The sequence below is a fragment of the Adiantum capillus-veneris genome, chromosome 20, assembly GCF_014529385.1.
Source record: "Adiantum capillus-veneris isolate H3 chromosome 20, ASM1452938v2, whole genome shotgun sequence".
NCBI classification, from domain to species: domain Eukaryota; kingdom Viridiplantae; phylum Streptophyta; class Polypodiopsida; order Polypodiales; family Pteridaceae; genus Adiantum; species Adiantum capillus-veneris.
This window is the reverse complement of record NC_140950.1, coordinates 147,582,628-147,599,505: the sequence shown is the minus strand read 5'-3', so window position 1 is coordinate 147,599,505 and position 16,878 is coordinate 147,582,628. Positions and strand designations below refer to the sequence as shown.

Sequence of the window (16,878 nt, the reverse complement as noted above, 5' to 3'; positions counted from 1 at the left end):
ATGACATACACACAATGTACATTTGATTTGTCTCATAGGCCGATTTCGGCCTGACATAGACGTTAAAAATCTTTCTTCTTTCTTTCTCTCTCTCTCTCTCTCTCTCTCTCTCTCTCTCTCTCTCTCTCTCTCTCTCTCTCTCTGTCACACACACACACACACACACACACACACACACACACACACACACACACACACACACACACGCGCGCGCGCGCACACGCACACACACACACACACTTACACTTTTTTACCTAGACAAGAGACTGTCTTGTCTTGCCCTCAGTCAGCTATAGCTCTCTACCCCACCCTTACATGTCCAAGCACTTCAGGCTATCATATACCAACACAGATTTATCCACTTAAAGCTTGTAATATCTATTGATGGTTCAGTGGCTGTTCTTTGCTCACTCGTCATATTTGGCAAGCACCCACTAGATGGATGGACACAGCCAATTTTTGATTTTTGCCTCTTCACGATCACATACTACCCTCAACAAGGACTTCGGCGGCTCCTCATAGTATACGAAACATCTCAGCTGGCTAGGAAGTGCTGAAACACATCTGGCAGCCATACAAATAAGAAAACAGGGTTTTTCAGCTTTCGTTGCATAAACCCCCCCCACCCCCCCCCCCCCCCCCCCCCCCCCCGCCGGCAGGCCCCGCCCTGCCCCCAACCAACAACACACACACACACACACACACACACACACACACACACACACACACACACACACACACACACATTATCCATATAGCCGAGATAGAATTTATGAAGGATCCGATCCCTTTTTTGCAGCACACATGGATAATTTGGCAGGGAGGACATTGTTCCACCTACTCACATGAGTGAAGAGACCAATGGAGGTTCTAGCGGGAGCTAGCCTCTAATCGGGAGCACAACATGGTCCTTTTTTGCCAACTGATCTTGACAAAATGGAGTTGCAGTGTCAATTGCAAGTTGACACTTGTGCAAATCAGATGCTCAAGTACTGTAAGGATCCACAATATGCAAAGTTCCTGACAAATCACCCACTTGATAAGATCCATTCACAATTGCAGACTCACCTCTCAAGTCGGCCATGAAATAGAAAGCCAAGCCGAGTGCTGACAAGCAGAAGATGTACTTGAAGGATGAATTTGACAATGCTGCTAAGCAACAAGTCAATAAATTGATGAAGATTACGCAGAGTCGATCAACAGACTATCCCGTCTATTTGGGTCGGAAATATACTTTCAAGGCAGCTAGCAAATCCAAGAAGCGTGTTCGAAAAGAGGATGACCCTAGTTTATCTTCACCTTTTGATGGCTCAGAGAGTTCCTCTTCCTTCGACTCTAGCAAGGCTTCCTCCGACTCCTTCGAGGAGGGACGAGAAGCATCGAAAGCGGAGAAAGACTCAAAAGAGCAAGAAAAGCAAGAACAAGCGAACCAAGAAGAGCAGATCCCACAAAAAATCTTGGAAGCATTGGAAACAATTTTGAGAGTTCCTATGAGGACACCTCATTCTTTGATAGTTTTGATTTAGACGAGTCAATGTTTGGAAAGGAGAGAAGACACTGGTACCATTCGAACCAATATGACCATCTTGAGAAGAAAAAAGAGAAGACCAAGTATTTTAAAGAGGGTAGACAAGCACTCAAGTTTGATACGTTTTTAGGCTATAAGGATACCCACCGAGCTCCTACATTCATACAGTAGTTTGACATCGTCTTTTCAATCATGATAGTGCGATAGTTCCCAGGCTCCATAGGGTCTCCCGACTTGAAGATAGGTACAATAGTAGATAGGCTCCAGGTATCAGGCAAGCCCTCACACATGGCACGGTTAAACATAACTGCCAGAAGCCCTGCTAGTAAATCTCTGGCATGCATGAAATGCTTAGCTACTAAGCCGTCATGATCATATGCTCTCCCAGTCCTCATCCTGTCAATGGCCTTCCTCATCATCTTAGCGGTGAAAAAAACACGTGTGTGGGCATGGATCGGGGGGGTCAGGAAGGGGGGCTGCTCAGGAACTGTGTACAAAGATGATGCATACTGGCCCCAAGCCTCTGTAGAAGTGATGGCAAGGGGGGGGGGGGGAGTGCTCATGAAAGAGCCTCCACGCCTCACATGAGTCCTCACTCAAGAATAGCTCGTATAGATCCTGCTCTAGGCGAGCCAAAAATGCCCTCTTCTTCCGTCGCACTAGGCGTCGGAAGTCAATCTGACTGCCTATTAGTGATGTCCCCCAAAAGCACCTCCCTCTGAAGTCTAGCTATAGTGTCCCAGCATTCCTCATCATACCAACTGTTCTGGGGCATGCTCCCCGAACGGCGTCTCTGCTCAGGCTGGGTATGTGGGTATGCCTCTGCTGCTGCATCATGTAGTGTCTATGTCAGTATGGTAGTAAGCTCCTCCAGAGGTTGCCCTGGCTCCTTTGTGCACAAGCGTCTGTAGATCCCATCTATGTATACAAAGTCCGTCTCCCGCGTGAAGGTGTAGCGAGTAGGGGTTGCTGCCCGTAGCCTGTGCGCTACGCTAAACTGAAAAGAAATGGTCAGCGATACAAGAGCATGATCCACTGCCACACCAACAGGTCTGGGTCCAACCGTAAGGTCCTGGATACTAGAGATGAGGCTCGGTTGTGCCATGACATAGTCCACTGTGCTGGCTCCATGTCTGTGTGGGAAGCATGTGAAGCATCCCGAAGTAGGAAACCTCTGTAGGCCATTCAAGATGGCCAGTCCATGTGCGGTGCCCACGTCTATCAGGTATCGCCCATACTCAATATATTCTGCGCTCGTTGGATTCCTCTAACTGAAAGCTATATGCACGTCATGTCACATGCCCACTGTCGTGTAATAACATATGTCAAAACGCGTGTACAAACCATTTATGCAAGAGGGTTCCAAAACTGGAAAACCTAACCTAATGGACTCGTTTGGACATGCAAGTCCTGCGAACAGGTTCACAAAATTTCCGGTACTAATGTCACGAGGACGTGGCAACTGCTAACCTTAGTTGTTGGTTTCTTTCCAATGATTTTTGTTTTATTTTTGAGACCCTCTTTTTGAAGTTGCAAATGGTCGGACATTGAATGGCCAATGTGAATGGTAGTTTCACCTGCAGACAGGAAGTTGGCACTGGAACTCGTACAGTAAAAGGATGTCTAGGCTCAGTTCAAGATCATGTAGGTCCCCCCGTCGCACTTAGCAAGTTGGTGGATACTAGGAAGTGAACTCAATAAAGGTACAATGTCAAGGTGGGGTCACCAAAGGAAAGTACTCTACAGCTCGGCTACATTGCATTTTTGCCCAGTGGGCATTGATGGTCAGATGACCAATGGGAGTCCAAGGGAAGCATTTCCTAAAATTTAGGGAACTGCTATTTTGGGCCATGAAATCTGTTCGCGTCATTAGCTTCAGAATGACAAGGGGAACATTTTATTACTCTGCTGCAAAGTCAATTGATGCACCAGTTAAGAGATTTTTAAGCAGGAAGCCCAATGCGTAGAAATTGCATGTATGAGTGCCAAGTGGCACTTTTTGGCCAATTTACTAAGTTTGGGAGAACAGAACTCGTAACTGACTGTTTGGAGCAGTTTTGGAGGTTGATAACTCTGATTTTCAGCCATTTCTCTTCATTTTTTAGCTTCCCATGACTTTACCTAGGACCAGGAGCTCATTTTCAGCATTGGAAGGCATCGGATGCGTGTTTACAGGGCTGTTTTGCTGCGTTTTCAGCGATACGCAGCTTTTGGCAGCCATGGAAATCTTTCCCTTTTGCACCTATTTGTTCACAGATGCATTACAAGTCAAGCGCAGAAGATGGGGCGCTCAATTTATGCTAGGGGGATGCTTCATTGAGAACCTGTCACAGGTTAAGAGCTATGGAGTGCTTTCTTTCCCTCTCATGTACAGTGTGGTGCTAGGAGTGATGCCCTACACGCTATACACTACTCTCTCTCTCCCCTACGTGCAGTTATGTGATGCCCCTCAAGAGGGCTCTTCATTTGATTGATGTACAATTGTGTGGGTTCATGTTTTTGTGCTGAGGTAAGAGCCTCCTTGAGCAGGAACATGGGTAGCTAACTGCTACTCCAAAGCAGGCACCGGCGAGGGTTATAACCTCACCGTACAGGTGCGTTTTCAGCGTTGTGTATGCGCAATAATTTGACTACGCCAGAACCATTGGGGATCGTGCCCTATTGGGCAGAGGATAGCTAGGGGACTGTTTGGGGTTGAAAACACGGCAAAAACCAGTAAATACAGCGTGTTGAATTTATTGTTTTTGGGTAGGAATCAGAGGGTATATGTCAGTGGACCCAAATTGGACGAAAGCGAGCAGATACTCGTTCCAGAATAGAAATTGGCACAAAAAGAAAGAAAGAAGGTAAAGCGAATTGACGGTTCTTGGTTAAATTCAAGACCTACTTTGCAATGAATGCGAAGCGAATGGAGGAGGAAGACCTAGCAGATATTCCTCGGAATGTGAATGTTTACCTTGAAGTTTTTGGTTTAGCATAGTCTACTCCAAATGGAACCCATAATTTAGCTTGGCTGGAGATCTCTCCCGAGAACACAGCGTAGGCACGATTGTTTATTGCCTAGGTTTTCATATTACTTTGACATGCCTGAGACGGTTGTCTCCCACAGGGACCCCAGTTTGTTTCGGACGGCTATTTGGGAGAACATAGGCACGCGGTTGCAGTTCTCGTCATCGTTTCACCCACAGACTGACGGGCAATCAGAGATTGCTAATTCAGTGGTACTGGATTTGTTGAAATCTTCTTGGTTGGATCAGAAGACTACTTGGGAATATGCCTACAGAAACACGTTTAACTCTTTGATGGGGAAGATGCCATTTTGAGATTTTTAATTTGCTACGAAGGTTCTACCCTTCGGTAGCGCGAAAGGTAAGATTTTTCTTTGAAGCCGATCAGTTCACGAGGGACTTGGTCCAAAAGGCTTTGCAGAAATTTTAGGAAAGACAGAAAAAAGCAGCAGATCGCCATTATCGCGATTTGAAATTGAAGGAGAAGGATTGGGTGCTCTTACATTATGGGAAGGCACGCCCGAGAAAGAAAAAAAGGGAAAGGAGCGGCTTCTTTAAAAACTTAGCATGAGATAGTGTGGACCTTTCCAGATTTTCCGAAAAGATAAATGATATCTCCTTTGGACTGAAGCTGCCAGAGTACTTGGAGGATTCACAATGTCTTTTATGTGAGTCTCTTAAAGCCTTTTGAAGGCGATGTGCCCGATGATGGGAAGCTAGATGCGCAACCCGAACTGGACGAACACGAGCAACTACTCGTTCTAGAACAGAAATTGGCACAGAAAGAAAGAAAGAAGGTAAAGCGAACTGACGGTTCTTGGTTAAATGCAAGACCTACTTCGCAATGAATGCGAAGCGAATGGAGAAGGAAGACCTAGCAGATATTCCTCGGAATGTGAATCTTTACCTTGAAGCTTTTGGTTTAGCATAGTCTACTCCAAATGGAACCCAGAATTCAGCTTGGCCGGAGATATGGTGCAGTGGGTTTGCACAAGAGAAGAGTTACTCTGCTCCTTTGTCAACAGATGCCTTGATTTTTGAATACTAGAGTCACTGATGTCTCTTTGAGCTTCAGGGATACTGAGAGCTGACAGTATTCTGCTAGATGACTTTATGAATTGGAATTTCGAAAAAATATGAAATTGATTTGTTCTTGACTTGTTTTCAAGTGCAAGAACTGATAGATGAAATGACTACAGCATTTTGGTCTAATTGATCTTGAATAGACATGGTTGCAATAGGGGTTAGTCAATCGGACATCTATGAGGTCCCGACTGGATCTAGATGCGATTGCTAGCTACATTGCCGATAAATCATGGTTTAAGATCCAAATGAAGGTTGAATGTCATGTGATGTGATTGTCGATTGGTACATGTGCTAGATGTGTGTTCCTAGTGCGTCGTACTAACAGTCAGTGTCTGCTAAGACAGTTTATGGCCTCTGTCTGTTTTGCAGGCGTATCGAGGGCGATTACAATGCTTTCAAGAGGGGGGTATGTCACAAAGTGATGACGTGGCTGCCCGCTATACACACAAACACCCTTTGAAGGAAACCCTAACCCTAACTGTAGGAAACCCTAACCCTAACTGCAGAAAACCAAAAACCCTAATTTGTTGACGTGGCAGAACTGACACGTGGAAGCTGTACGGACCCCCGCTAATTGCGGTGTGATTTTCGGCAGCAGGGCGACAGTTTTTTTTGACAGCTTTTGGGATGTTGCTTTTTCCTACGCATGTTGGGAGAGAGAGAAAAGCCTTTTGCTTTATTTTATTGAGAGAGAGAGAGAGAGAGAGAGAGAGAGAGAGAGAGAGAGAGAACCCTTGCTTTATTTTTCTATTGGCTCAGAGAGCTTGTGGAAAGCAAGAAGCCTTTGGGCTTTTGATTTTCAGCTTTTGGAGCTCTGCTTTTGGCATCCCTTGTAACTTTAAATATGTGAGCAGGCCTCTCACAACTCAGAGCATCTGGACGCAGAGTCTGAGTGTGAGTGCCTGCACGCACTCTTGTACTTCGAACACAGATCAATACAAAAAGAAATACGGAAAGGGGCGCCAGTCTTTGGGGCCAATATCTCTAGGCATGGAAATCCGCCGGGCCAGTGTCGAATCAATTGTGAACTGTGAACTGTTTTGAAGTGGTTATTTGTGCTGTTGCGGTAGATTCTTGACTTGGAGTGTCCAAGTCTGTTACACAAAGCCATGTGCACGTGAAAGGAATTAATAATCCAAACCCTACCAACTTACTGACATTTGCCGAGGGGCCTAAAACTAAAGGACACACACAAAGATGCGTAAAAAGTGTTGATGTGGCAGTTGCTGTAAAACTTCTATAATTTGCGCTGACATGGCTCGCCCCACGAGAGTTCGTTGGTACTGCGCCCTCTCCCCTCTGCTCACCATCTCCATCGCTTGCACCCCCTTGCACACGCTCCCCCCTTGCACACGCTCCCCCCTTCCCGTCCCCTCATCCATGCGCACCCCCCCCCCCCGCGGCCCCCCTCGCCGTCTGTCCCTTCACTGTCCGCTGCCCTCCCTCCCGCAATTCGCCTGCCTTGCTCGCCCCTATTCTCGACACCCCTCTCCACCTTTCAATCCCCCCCCGTTCCAATCGGGAGCGCATAGCAATATAAAATATACTAGGATAAATAGAATTTATCACTTAATATTGAAGCCAGAGGATATAGAGAGAAATAGAGAGAGAGTGAGAGATAGGGAGAGTGAGAAGATTGACACCATACGGGGGACCAGAAGATGGGGGACAGATGGGTTGGTCCCTCCCTGTAATAGTATCTTTATTACTGAGGAGAAGTCTATACAAGCACTCGAACGGAACGTATTACCACGCTCGTTCTAGAATGAGACTCCATGGTTTCTGGAAGCCTTAGCTTCCTATTCCTAACGCAAAACCCTATTCCAAGGAACTTTCGTTCCTCACTCCGAATCCTCAAGAATCAAGGTTCTCACCTCTAGATTTCACCTTCCAGACTCGGTGCATGGTATCCTTGCAACTCTTTTCCGACTCTGTTCCCAGAGTCTTCTTCTTGCAGAACAACTCTGCTTTCTTGGACACTAAGTCCTTTCCTTGGGAATCTCAACTTCTGGATCACAACTCGAGAGACTACCTCTCTCCGATCCGTGGATCTACTCCCAAACTCGGGGTACGAAACCCTTGGGCTGATCTGGCTCTAGTTCCTCAGAGTGCTTTTCTCATGCAGAGGCTTATACCTTCCTCTGCTTCTACTCCCTCATTAAGAGGAAGTACACTTGCAATCAAATACTTAGAGATCATAACATGAAAAACGTTACCTCCAAAGTCTTGACGCTCGAAATGCAACTCGGTTCTCGGAAAGCAATTCCGCGGAAGAGATCTTTGCACGGAGAATCCTCTCTTCAATCCTACACATAGAAGAGGTGTGCTCTCGGGTTCCTTCTCGTAAATCAGCCCCGTCCTCGTCGTTTATGGGCTGAAAACAGAGAAAAAAAGCAGCTTGTTGCGATGGATTTGATCTTCCTAGGTGCTTCTTCATGATGGTACCCGCCTGTTAGGGAATAAAGGCCTAAGTGCCTTGTACTTATTAACTTATAAGTTAAAAGACTTATAAGTGAGGGGGCCCAAGTGTGAATGGCCCCCTAGTCACTTACTCATATACTCAAAGGTCAAGCCCAAAATGGGACAATCGTGACTTTTCCCAATCTTCTACGATTTCTCTCTCTCTCACGTTTTTTCTCTGCGTAAGCTTCTTCTGCGCCACTCTCCCCTTCTCCTTCACTCTCATTGCATAGAGTAGCAAGTGGGCTCTCTCTCCTGCTCCTCCACACATGGTATCAGAGCTTTAGGGTTTCCAAGAGAGCCATTTTCGCAACACAGATCAGAATTCTGTTCTTGCTCGCTGCGGGAAGGATATTCAACCGTTTTCGATCAACTCTGTCGCGAAGGGATCCTCTCACCGTGTAGAATCGACCTCCGGTGACAGTTTCCCCAAAATTAGGGTTTCAAAAACTAGCGAACAGCAGCCTATTTCTGCTGAAATTGACCAATTTCGGGGTCAATTTGATGCAATTTCATTAGGGCAAGCCTCACAGGTCAATCTTACAGGTGTTTCCACCAACGAGGTTCTGAAAATTCAGCAAAACAGGTGTTTACAGGTCTGATTTTTGCCCCAAAACAGGGAATTTCAGCAAGCAAATGATGTATACACCTTGTGGAAACCTTTGGTAAGGGTTTGGCAGTGAATGTACGCCGTTTTGGGGTGATTTCGCGTGAAATTTGCTCGCTGTTTTTCTGTAACAGCAAGCTGTTTTTTGCCCGATTGCGCACATTTGGGCGTGTTTAGGTCGGCAAAACAGGGTTTCAGTGTTTGCAATCACTCAGAATGGCTTCTAGCAGTGAAAGTGGCAATTTGTTGCACATTCGCAAGCTTGAAGGTGCCCATAACTTTGCTATATGGAAGAAACAATGTTATAATGTGATGTTGCAGAAGAAACAGGCGAAACCTATTAAGTTACAGGGTGTGAAACCGGTTGATATGGAGGTTGAAGAATGGGAAGAAGTGGACGAGTTGGCTCGCTCCACGATCATGCTTTCGGTGTCTGACAATTTACTCTTCAATGTAGAGAATGAGCAGACAGCATGGGGTATGTGGAAGCGTTTAGACGAGTTGTATGCACAGCAGAGTGCTGCCAGTAAAGTGTATTGGCTTAAGAAGCTTATGGATCTCCGCATGAAGGAGGGCACGCACATGTCAGTGCACCTCAATGAATTCAATTCTATTTTCAGCCAACTGACAGAGCTGAAATTCACGATTGATGAGGAGTTCAAAGCTACTTTTCTGCTATGCACATTGCCCGAGAGTTGGGATGTATTCCGGACAGCTCTTAGTAACTCAAGTGCGTCACTTAAGTATGCAGATGTAGAGAGTTCTCTCTTGATGGAAGAGATGAACAGGAAGAACACCACAGGTGGGTCTTCTAATGCATTGCACTTGAGAGGCAGGTCTCAACAGAGGGAGAAATCTGACAGTAAGGACAGGGCACGCAGCAAATCTCGTAGGAAAGATGTTGTGTGTCATCATTGTGGAAAGAAAGGGCATTATAAACGGGAATGCTATGAGTGGAAGAAAGAGAAGAACAAGGGTGCTGAAACTGATGCAAAGGACAAGGGAAATGCCAAGAAGAGCACTGTGCTGATTGAGGAAATCAATGTTGCTAGTAGTTGTGACAGTGACAGCAGCACTGATGTACTCAATGCCTCTTCTGTGGATGCACATACCCTTGCTATGGGTTCTGATGTGGACATGCATACTTGGATTCTTGATTCAGGTGCCTCCTTTCATGTAACACCTCATAGGGATTGGTTTACACAGTACTCAGGTGAGGTGCAGGGCACTGTTTATTTGGGAGATAACTATGCATGTGACATTGCAGGTATTGGCAGTGTCCAGTTTTCCTTTGCAGATGGTATGACTTTTGTTTTGCACAAAGTGCGCCATGTGCCACAACTCAAAAAGAGTTTGATTAGTACAGGGCAGCTAGATGATGCAGGCTATCACACCACTTTTGGTGATAGCAAGTGGAAAATTTGTAAAGGGGCCCGGATTATAGCCAAGGGTTGTAAATCGGACACTTTGTATCCTTTGCATGTATCTAGTGTGCGAGACCATGTTGTCGCCGTAACCGAGCAGCCAAGTGTTTCTTTGTGGCATGGTCGGTTGGGACACATGAGTAAAAGAGGAATGGAAACTCTGTCTCGTTGTGGTTATTTGCCGTGTTTGAGGTATGTTGATTTTTCTCATTGTGAGCACTGTATTTATGGTAAGCACAGTCAAACACCGCACAAAAGGTCTCTTTCTTTGAAGTCTGACAGGTTAGACTTAGTGCATTCCGATGTATGTGAAATGCCACAGTTGTCCTTAGGGGGAAAGAAATATTTTGTCTCGTTTATCGATGATGCTACACGTAAGGTGTGGGTGTATCCAATACGTGCTAAAAGCGATGTTTTGGATACTTTCAAGAAGTTTCTTGCGTTTGTTGAGAATCAAACTGACAAGAAGCTTAGGTCTTTGCGCTCAGACAATGGGGGGGAGTATGTATCAAAAGCATTTATTGACTTTTGTGCCACTAAAGGTATTAAAAGAGAGCTCACGGCTCCTTTTAATCCCTCTCAGAATGGAGTTGCAGAGAGGTTGAACCGGACTATCCAAGAGAAAGTTCGGAGTATGCTGTCACATGCTGCATTACCTCATGGTTTTTGGGCAGAAGCTGTGCAAACAGCTATTCACTTGATTAATCGCTCACCTAGTAAGGCTTTGGGTGGAAAGGTGCCTGAGGAGGTGTGGTCTGGCAAGCCACCCTCATATGCACATTTAAGAGTGTTTGGTTGTGAGGCCTATGTTCACATCCGGAGTGAACTGCGCACCAAACTAGAACCAAAGTCTCATAAATGCATTTTCCTAGGATATGGTGAGGATGGTGAAATGGGGTATAGATTATGGGATCCCGCATTACGGAAAATCATACGCAGCAATGATGTCATCTTCAATGAGAATTGCATGCACAAACAGCCCACAAAGGTCGACGAAGTGCGCCGGGTTGTTTTTCGTGAAGATGTTACATATGGACAGCCAGGAAGGCCCAATGTTCAGCAGCCTTTACATGCTGAAAATGGTGCTGAAAATCAGCCATTAGCTGCTGAAAATCAGCCCCAACAAGTTGCCATTGATGCACCACAGGTAGGGGAACAGGTTGATGCTCCTAGACCGCCCGTTGTTGCGATGCAACCGGCTGAACAGCCTGCTGTTTTTGATGGTTTACAGGCTGAAAATCCACCTGTTATGGATCATTGGGTGCGTAGGTCTACTCAGGTGACAAGGCCCCCCGATAGATATGAACCGTCTTTGGACTATGTCATGCTTACTGATTGTGGTGAGCCGTCTTGCTATAAAGAGGCTATGCAACGGGAAGACAGTAAGAAATGGTTCAAAGCAATGGTTTCGGAAATGCAGTCTTTGGAGAAAAACCATACATGGGACTTGGTTGATTTGCCCAAAGGGCATAAGGCTCTGCCATGTAAATGGGTTTACAAGACCAAGGTCACATCTGATGCTTCTTCTAAGTACAAGGCACGTTTGGTTGCTAAAGGGTACAAGCAAAAGCATGGTGTGGATTTTGATGAGATTTTTTCTCCTGTTGTAAAGCTTGCCACATTACGTCTTGTTTTAGGCCTGGTTGCTTCTGAAGATATGGAGCTAAAGCAAATGGATGTCAAAACAGCGTTTTTGCATGGCGATTTGCTTGAGATGATCTATATGATGCAGCCAGAAGGTTTTGTGTCAAAGGGGCAAGAGAGAAAGTATGTAGACTCTTGAAGAGCTTGTATGGTTTAAAACAGTCTCCCCGTGCATGGTATCACAAGTTTGATACATTCATGAGGTCTCAAGGATACAAAAGAAGTAATTCTGATCACTGTTTGTATATCAAAACGGCAAGTGATGGATCTCGTCTATTGCTGATTTTGTATGTTGATGACAAGCTTATTGCGGGTAAAAATGTCACGGAGTTGGATGCATTACAGCAAAACTTAAAGAATCGCTTTGACATGAAGGATCTTGGTGATGCTAATCATATTTTGGGCATGCGTATCTCTCGAGATAGACCTAACAGGCATCTGTATCTATCTCAACGAGATTATGTTAATAAGGTGCTACATCGTTTTCATATGGATGGGGGAAAGGCACTTGGTACTCCGCTGCCTCCATATGTAAAACTGACTGCACATGACTGCCCAAACATAGATGATATGCGGGCTGAAATGGCCAAGATTCCTTATGCATCAGCCGTTGGCAGTTTGATGTATGCTATGGTTGCTACACGTCCGGACATTGCATTTGCGGTGGGAGTGGTAAGCAGGTACATGAGCAATCCTGGCAAAAAGCATTGGGAAGCAGTGAAGTGTATCTTGAGATACTTGAAAGGCACTAAAGACTTGTGCATTTGTTTTGGGAAGAGTGAGACATCTGTGCATGGCTTTACAGATGCAGATTTTGCTGGACATCCAGATTGCAGGAAGTCTACCTCTGGATATGTGTTTACATTCACAGGAGGTGCAGTTTCTTGGATTTCTAGACTGCAAAAATGTGTTGCTTTGTCTACCACTGAGGCTGAGTATGTGGCTGCCACTGAGGCATGCAAAGAAGCTTTGTGGCTCATGCGTTTGGTAGAAGAGCTTGGCATTAAGTCACCGGTTCCTGTGCTACACTGTGATAGTCGGAGTGCTATTATGCTTGCAAGGAATCCTGTTTTTCATGCCAAGACAAAGCACATAGAGGTGAAGTATCATTTTATCAGGAGTGTGCTTGATGACAAGAGCATTACACTTGTCAAGGTGCACACAGATGACAATCCTGCAGATCTTTTGACCAAGAGTCTTCCAGCAGAGCGGTTTGCATATTGCCGTCAGATGATGGGTGTTGGATGAGTAAGTGCATGATCAGCTGATGTATCATAGTTAACTGATTCTTTGATCTCCCAAGGTACATTGCCTTTAGGTGGGAGGTTGTTAGGGAATAAAGGCCTAAGTGCCTTGTACTTATTAACTTATAAGTTAAAAGACTTATAAGTGAGGGGGCCCAAGTGTGAATGGCCCCCTAGTCACTTACTCATATACTCAAAGGTTAAGCCCAAAATGGGACAATCGTGACTTTTCCCAATCTTCTACGATTTCTCTCTCTCTCACGTTTTTTCTCTACGTAAGCTTCTTCTGCGCCACTCTCCCCTTCTCCTTCACTCTCATTGCATAGAGTAGCAAGTGGGCTCTCTCTCCTGCTCCTCCACACCGCCTACATGGTCTTGGCGACATCTGGTACATTCGGGGCAGCCATGGGACTTGCCGGCGGCATCATCTTCACCGCTGGAATTCTGCAGCAGCATCCCCTTTCTTCCAACGCTAGCTGTTTTCTCCTCCTGAGAAGGAGAGAGGCTTCGCCTTTTATTGCTCCCGGCCACTAGCAGGAATAGGGGAGGGAGAGGGGCGTAGAGACAGGGAGAGAGGTCGCCGATCTTCAGCCAGAAAGAGAGAGAAGAGGATCGTACGTTCTGCTTTGTAGATGCAGCGCTGTGTTTTTTTGGCTTATTTTAATTGAGGGTCTGCCCACTTATTAAGTGGGCGGCCGACCTTTGTTTAAAAAATGGTATGAACCTGTCCAAAAACTCAATAAAACCTTATAAGTTGAAAACCATGCTTACATAGCACTTCCCACGCGTCCCTTGATTCAACCACATGCATGAAGCAATGCAAACATAAACTTCCTTGCGGAAAAGCATTTGCTTTCGTGAAAAGCAACCTGCTTTCTAAGAAAGCAACTGTATTTTCTTTAAGTTTTCTCTGAACCCATCTTCATTCAAGTGCTTGCTCATCTTGCACAATTCTAAAATTTTTCGGAATTTCCTCTCGACTATAGAATATTCCCTTTCCAATGTCCCCGTCACCCACCCTGTGATGCATCAGGAATATCCATCACCTAGTCCTTTCCTACCAAACTTACGATACAATCTCCTTCGCCATGCTCATGTCGCCCATCCTATGACGCATCAGAGATGTCCGTTCTCGGATGGTCGAATACTTCCCGTCATTACTCTGAATGACGCACTAAAAATATCTGTACAATCTCCTTCGCCATGCTCATGTCGCCCATCCTATGACGCATCAGAGATGTCCGTTCTCGGATGGTCGAATACTTCCCGTCATTACTCTGAATGACGCACTAAAAATATCTGTACTCGGATGTCTCCATTGAGAAAACCCTCTCACTTAAAATTCGTGTCAGATAAAGCCAATTAAGCAACCCCCCCCCCCCCCCCCCCCCCCTCGCCTTTTCTGTTTCTCTTCGCCGATTGTTTCTTCTTGTTGTCCGTCCGTCAAGCCTATCGTGGTTTCACTTCGGCAGGAAGACGCCCACTGTCGCTTTCTTCAACAGTAGCAGACACAGACTCATCTCACAGAGATCACACATCTGATTGTATTGGGTCTTCTGCTCTGGTAGTCAATGTAGTCGAAGCTCCAAGAGGAGCCTCTATCTATGAGGAGTTATTTGGCGGTTTCATGAGACATCATACAAAGGACTTGCCATGGTTCGTGGGCATTCCAAAGGACATATCCATCTTCATCTCCCATTCACCGATCTACTCTTGTAGGGGTAGCATAGGCTGGCCAGTAACCTTCATGGACATCAACGTTTGCATATTCAGCCATTCGCTCTACGAGCATCCATTTGGTTCGCAGTGGCTGTCCATCAATACATCCCGTAGTCTAGAAGATTCCTCTCTGAACTCCTGAAGTCCAGTAGCTTACTACCGGAATCTTCTTTCACTTGCACCTATTGCTTACATTATTGGACGTTCTTGAATTCAATTCTATTGTGTACCTCATTCAAAAGGTTTTTACACACTGCAACTTTTCTACTGCTACAAAATCAAAAGTCTCAACGTTTAAGTACTTGACTTTCTACTGAAAAATAAAGTTACAAAGAGATTCTGCAAATCCCCGGAAGTCATAACCGAAGGCACTTATTCTGCACGTGCCTTGCCCTTCTTGGCTGTTCTTTCTTCTGCCCACCCTGGAAGCAACTTGACATTCCATCAGGCTTACAGATGCAATTTTTGATTGTATTGATCACTTCATCTCCCAAAGTTCTTTTGCCCTTTATGATATTCTGCCTTGTAAGACGAAAGTGTTTTCTTTTTTTTTTTTTGGGGGGGGGGGGGAGGGCGAGAAAATCTGTGTTTTTTAAACACAAGACATCCTTTGGAATGTGAACTACAGATATGGGCCTTTTTGGATCTGTACCACATTGATCTTTGTTGCGGCAGCGCTTGGCAACTTTGCATCGTATCTTTCCCACAAGCTGAAAGACGAGGCTTGGAAGTATGACATCAACAAAGTAACATGGTCAGCGGGCATGTTTTACGGATATGAGTTTGTGGTTCCATTGGCATTCTATTTTCTGCTGAACTACTTTGGAGTCGCATCTGGTCTGGTACAGCTCTGGTGTTTGTATGGATATTCCTTGTTCATCTTCATTCCTGCTTCGGTGAGTCTGTGATTTTGCTCACATTGTATGCAAAATGGAAATGGATGCTTTTAAAGCTCTTATAATGTATGTAAAGGGCTTGTTTTGTGGTTCTTTGCAGTTTCTCTCTGCAGTTCCAATAGAAATTTTCAGATGGGTGATAGTAGGGTTGGCAGGCTTTGCGTCTGCAACTTTTCTTGCGCTCAACATGAGGTCACATATAAAGAGCCAGAGTGATCGATGGCTGTTATTTGTGACAGGCACTTTCCTTCTGCAATTGGGCATGGCATTAGTGCTAAAGCTTTATTTCTTCACCTCGCTCTTTGATTAGCTACTGAGATGATACTGTTGGCGAGGGGTCTAGTATATGTGCTCTTCAGATTTTGGTGCTCTTACTGGCAGATTGAGACAAAGTTGTAGTGGTAGCAGCAAGTCAGGCATGTGCAAAGGAATTCTTAACATTTGGAGCATAAAGGCAAACGCACCTTGTTAGCAATTAGTGCTCTTTTCCTACTATGTTGGAAGGGCCTATTTTGTAAGGGCTGCAAATGTGGAGATTGGCACTGCATTCTTTTGAGGAAAGGAGACTTTACTGTATTCATTTTACCTGCAGCACATCGTTGTATGCTATTTCTTTTTTGGGGTCACCATGTGTATGCCAAATGATAGTGATCATGAGAAATTTGGGAGGTAGGTTTGGAAGTCTTCACTCATGCAAGTACTTCTCAACTGCTTTGCATGCGTCATTTTTGTGATAAGGATTGCTTTCACTTATATGAAACTAGAATATCCGTGTGTCGTGCATTTCTTGAGGGACTATTATCCAAAAAAAAAAAAAACACTAATTGGATGCCGGAGTCATCAAACATTATTGATGGACACATTATGACCTACAATGTTCATGTTATTTTTCCCAACTGGAAACAAGCATTTTTGTGAGTTATAGAAAGCTTTACAAATCATAGGGGGCACCCAGTATCCAAAATGACTAGAGGGAGGGGAGGCAGCACCTGTATGAGTTTTTGTTTCATCCCGTCAAGGTCCCATCAGGTAATGAGTCAGGAAGAAAATGTTGTGGTAGACATTGGGGTGCTTTGCTTGCATAATAGTTCAACCATAAACTTGTAGTGCCTTCACTATCATTCTATATTTTGTTTTGTTCATTAGTCATAAGAACATTCAATATCTGAAAAAAAATTGTGCTTCCTTATCTGTCCCTTAGTCATAAGAACATTCAATATCTGAAAAAAAAATGTGCTTATCTGTCCCTTAGACAATGAGTC

The 16,878-nt window shown here is 45.0% G+C and overlaps 1 protein-coding gene across 1 annotated transcript in view; it reads left to right on the top strand.

Annotated features, from left to right (window-relative positions):
* Positions 1 to 16,075, top strand: part of LOC147433380 (uncharacterized) — a 96,818-nt gene extending 80,743 nt beyond the window's left edge. The window contains exons 5-6 of the mRNA XM_086492971.1: positions 15,349 to 15,616; positions 15,717 to 16,075. Of these exons, the coding sequence (XP_086349097.1) occupies positions 15,349 to 15,616; positions 15,717 to 15,926 (478 nt within the window). The 3' untranslated portion in view covers positions 15,927 to 16,075. The remainder of the gene's footprint in view (positions 1 to 15,348; positions 15,617 to 15,716) is intronic.
* Positions 16,076 to 16,878: the final 803 nt, after the last annotated feature.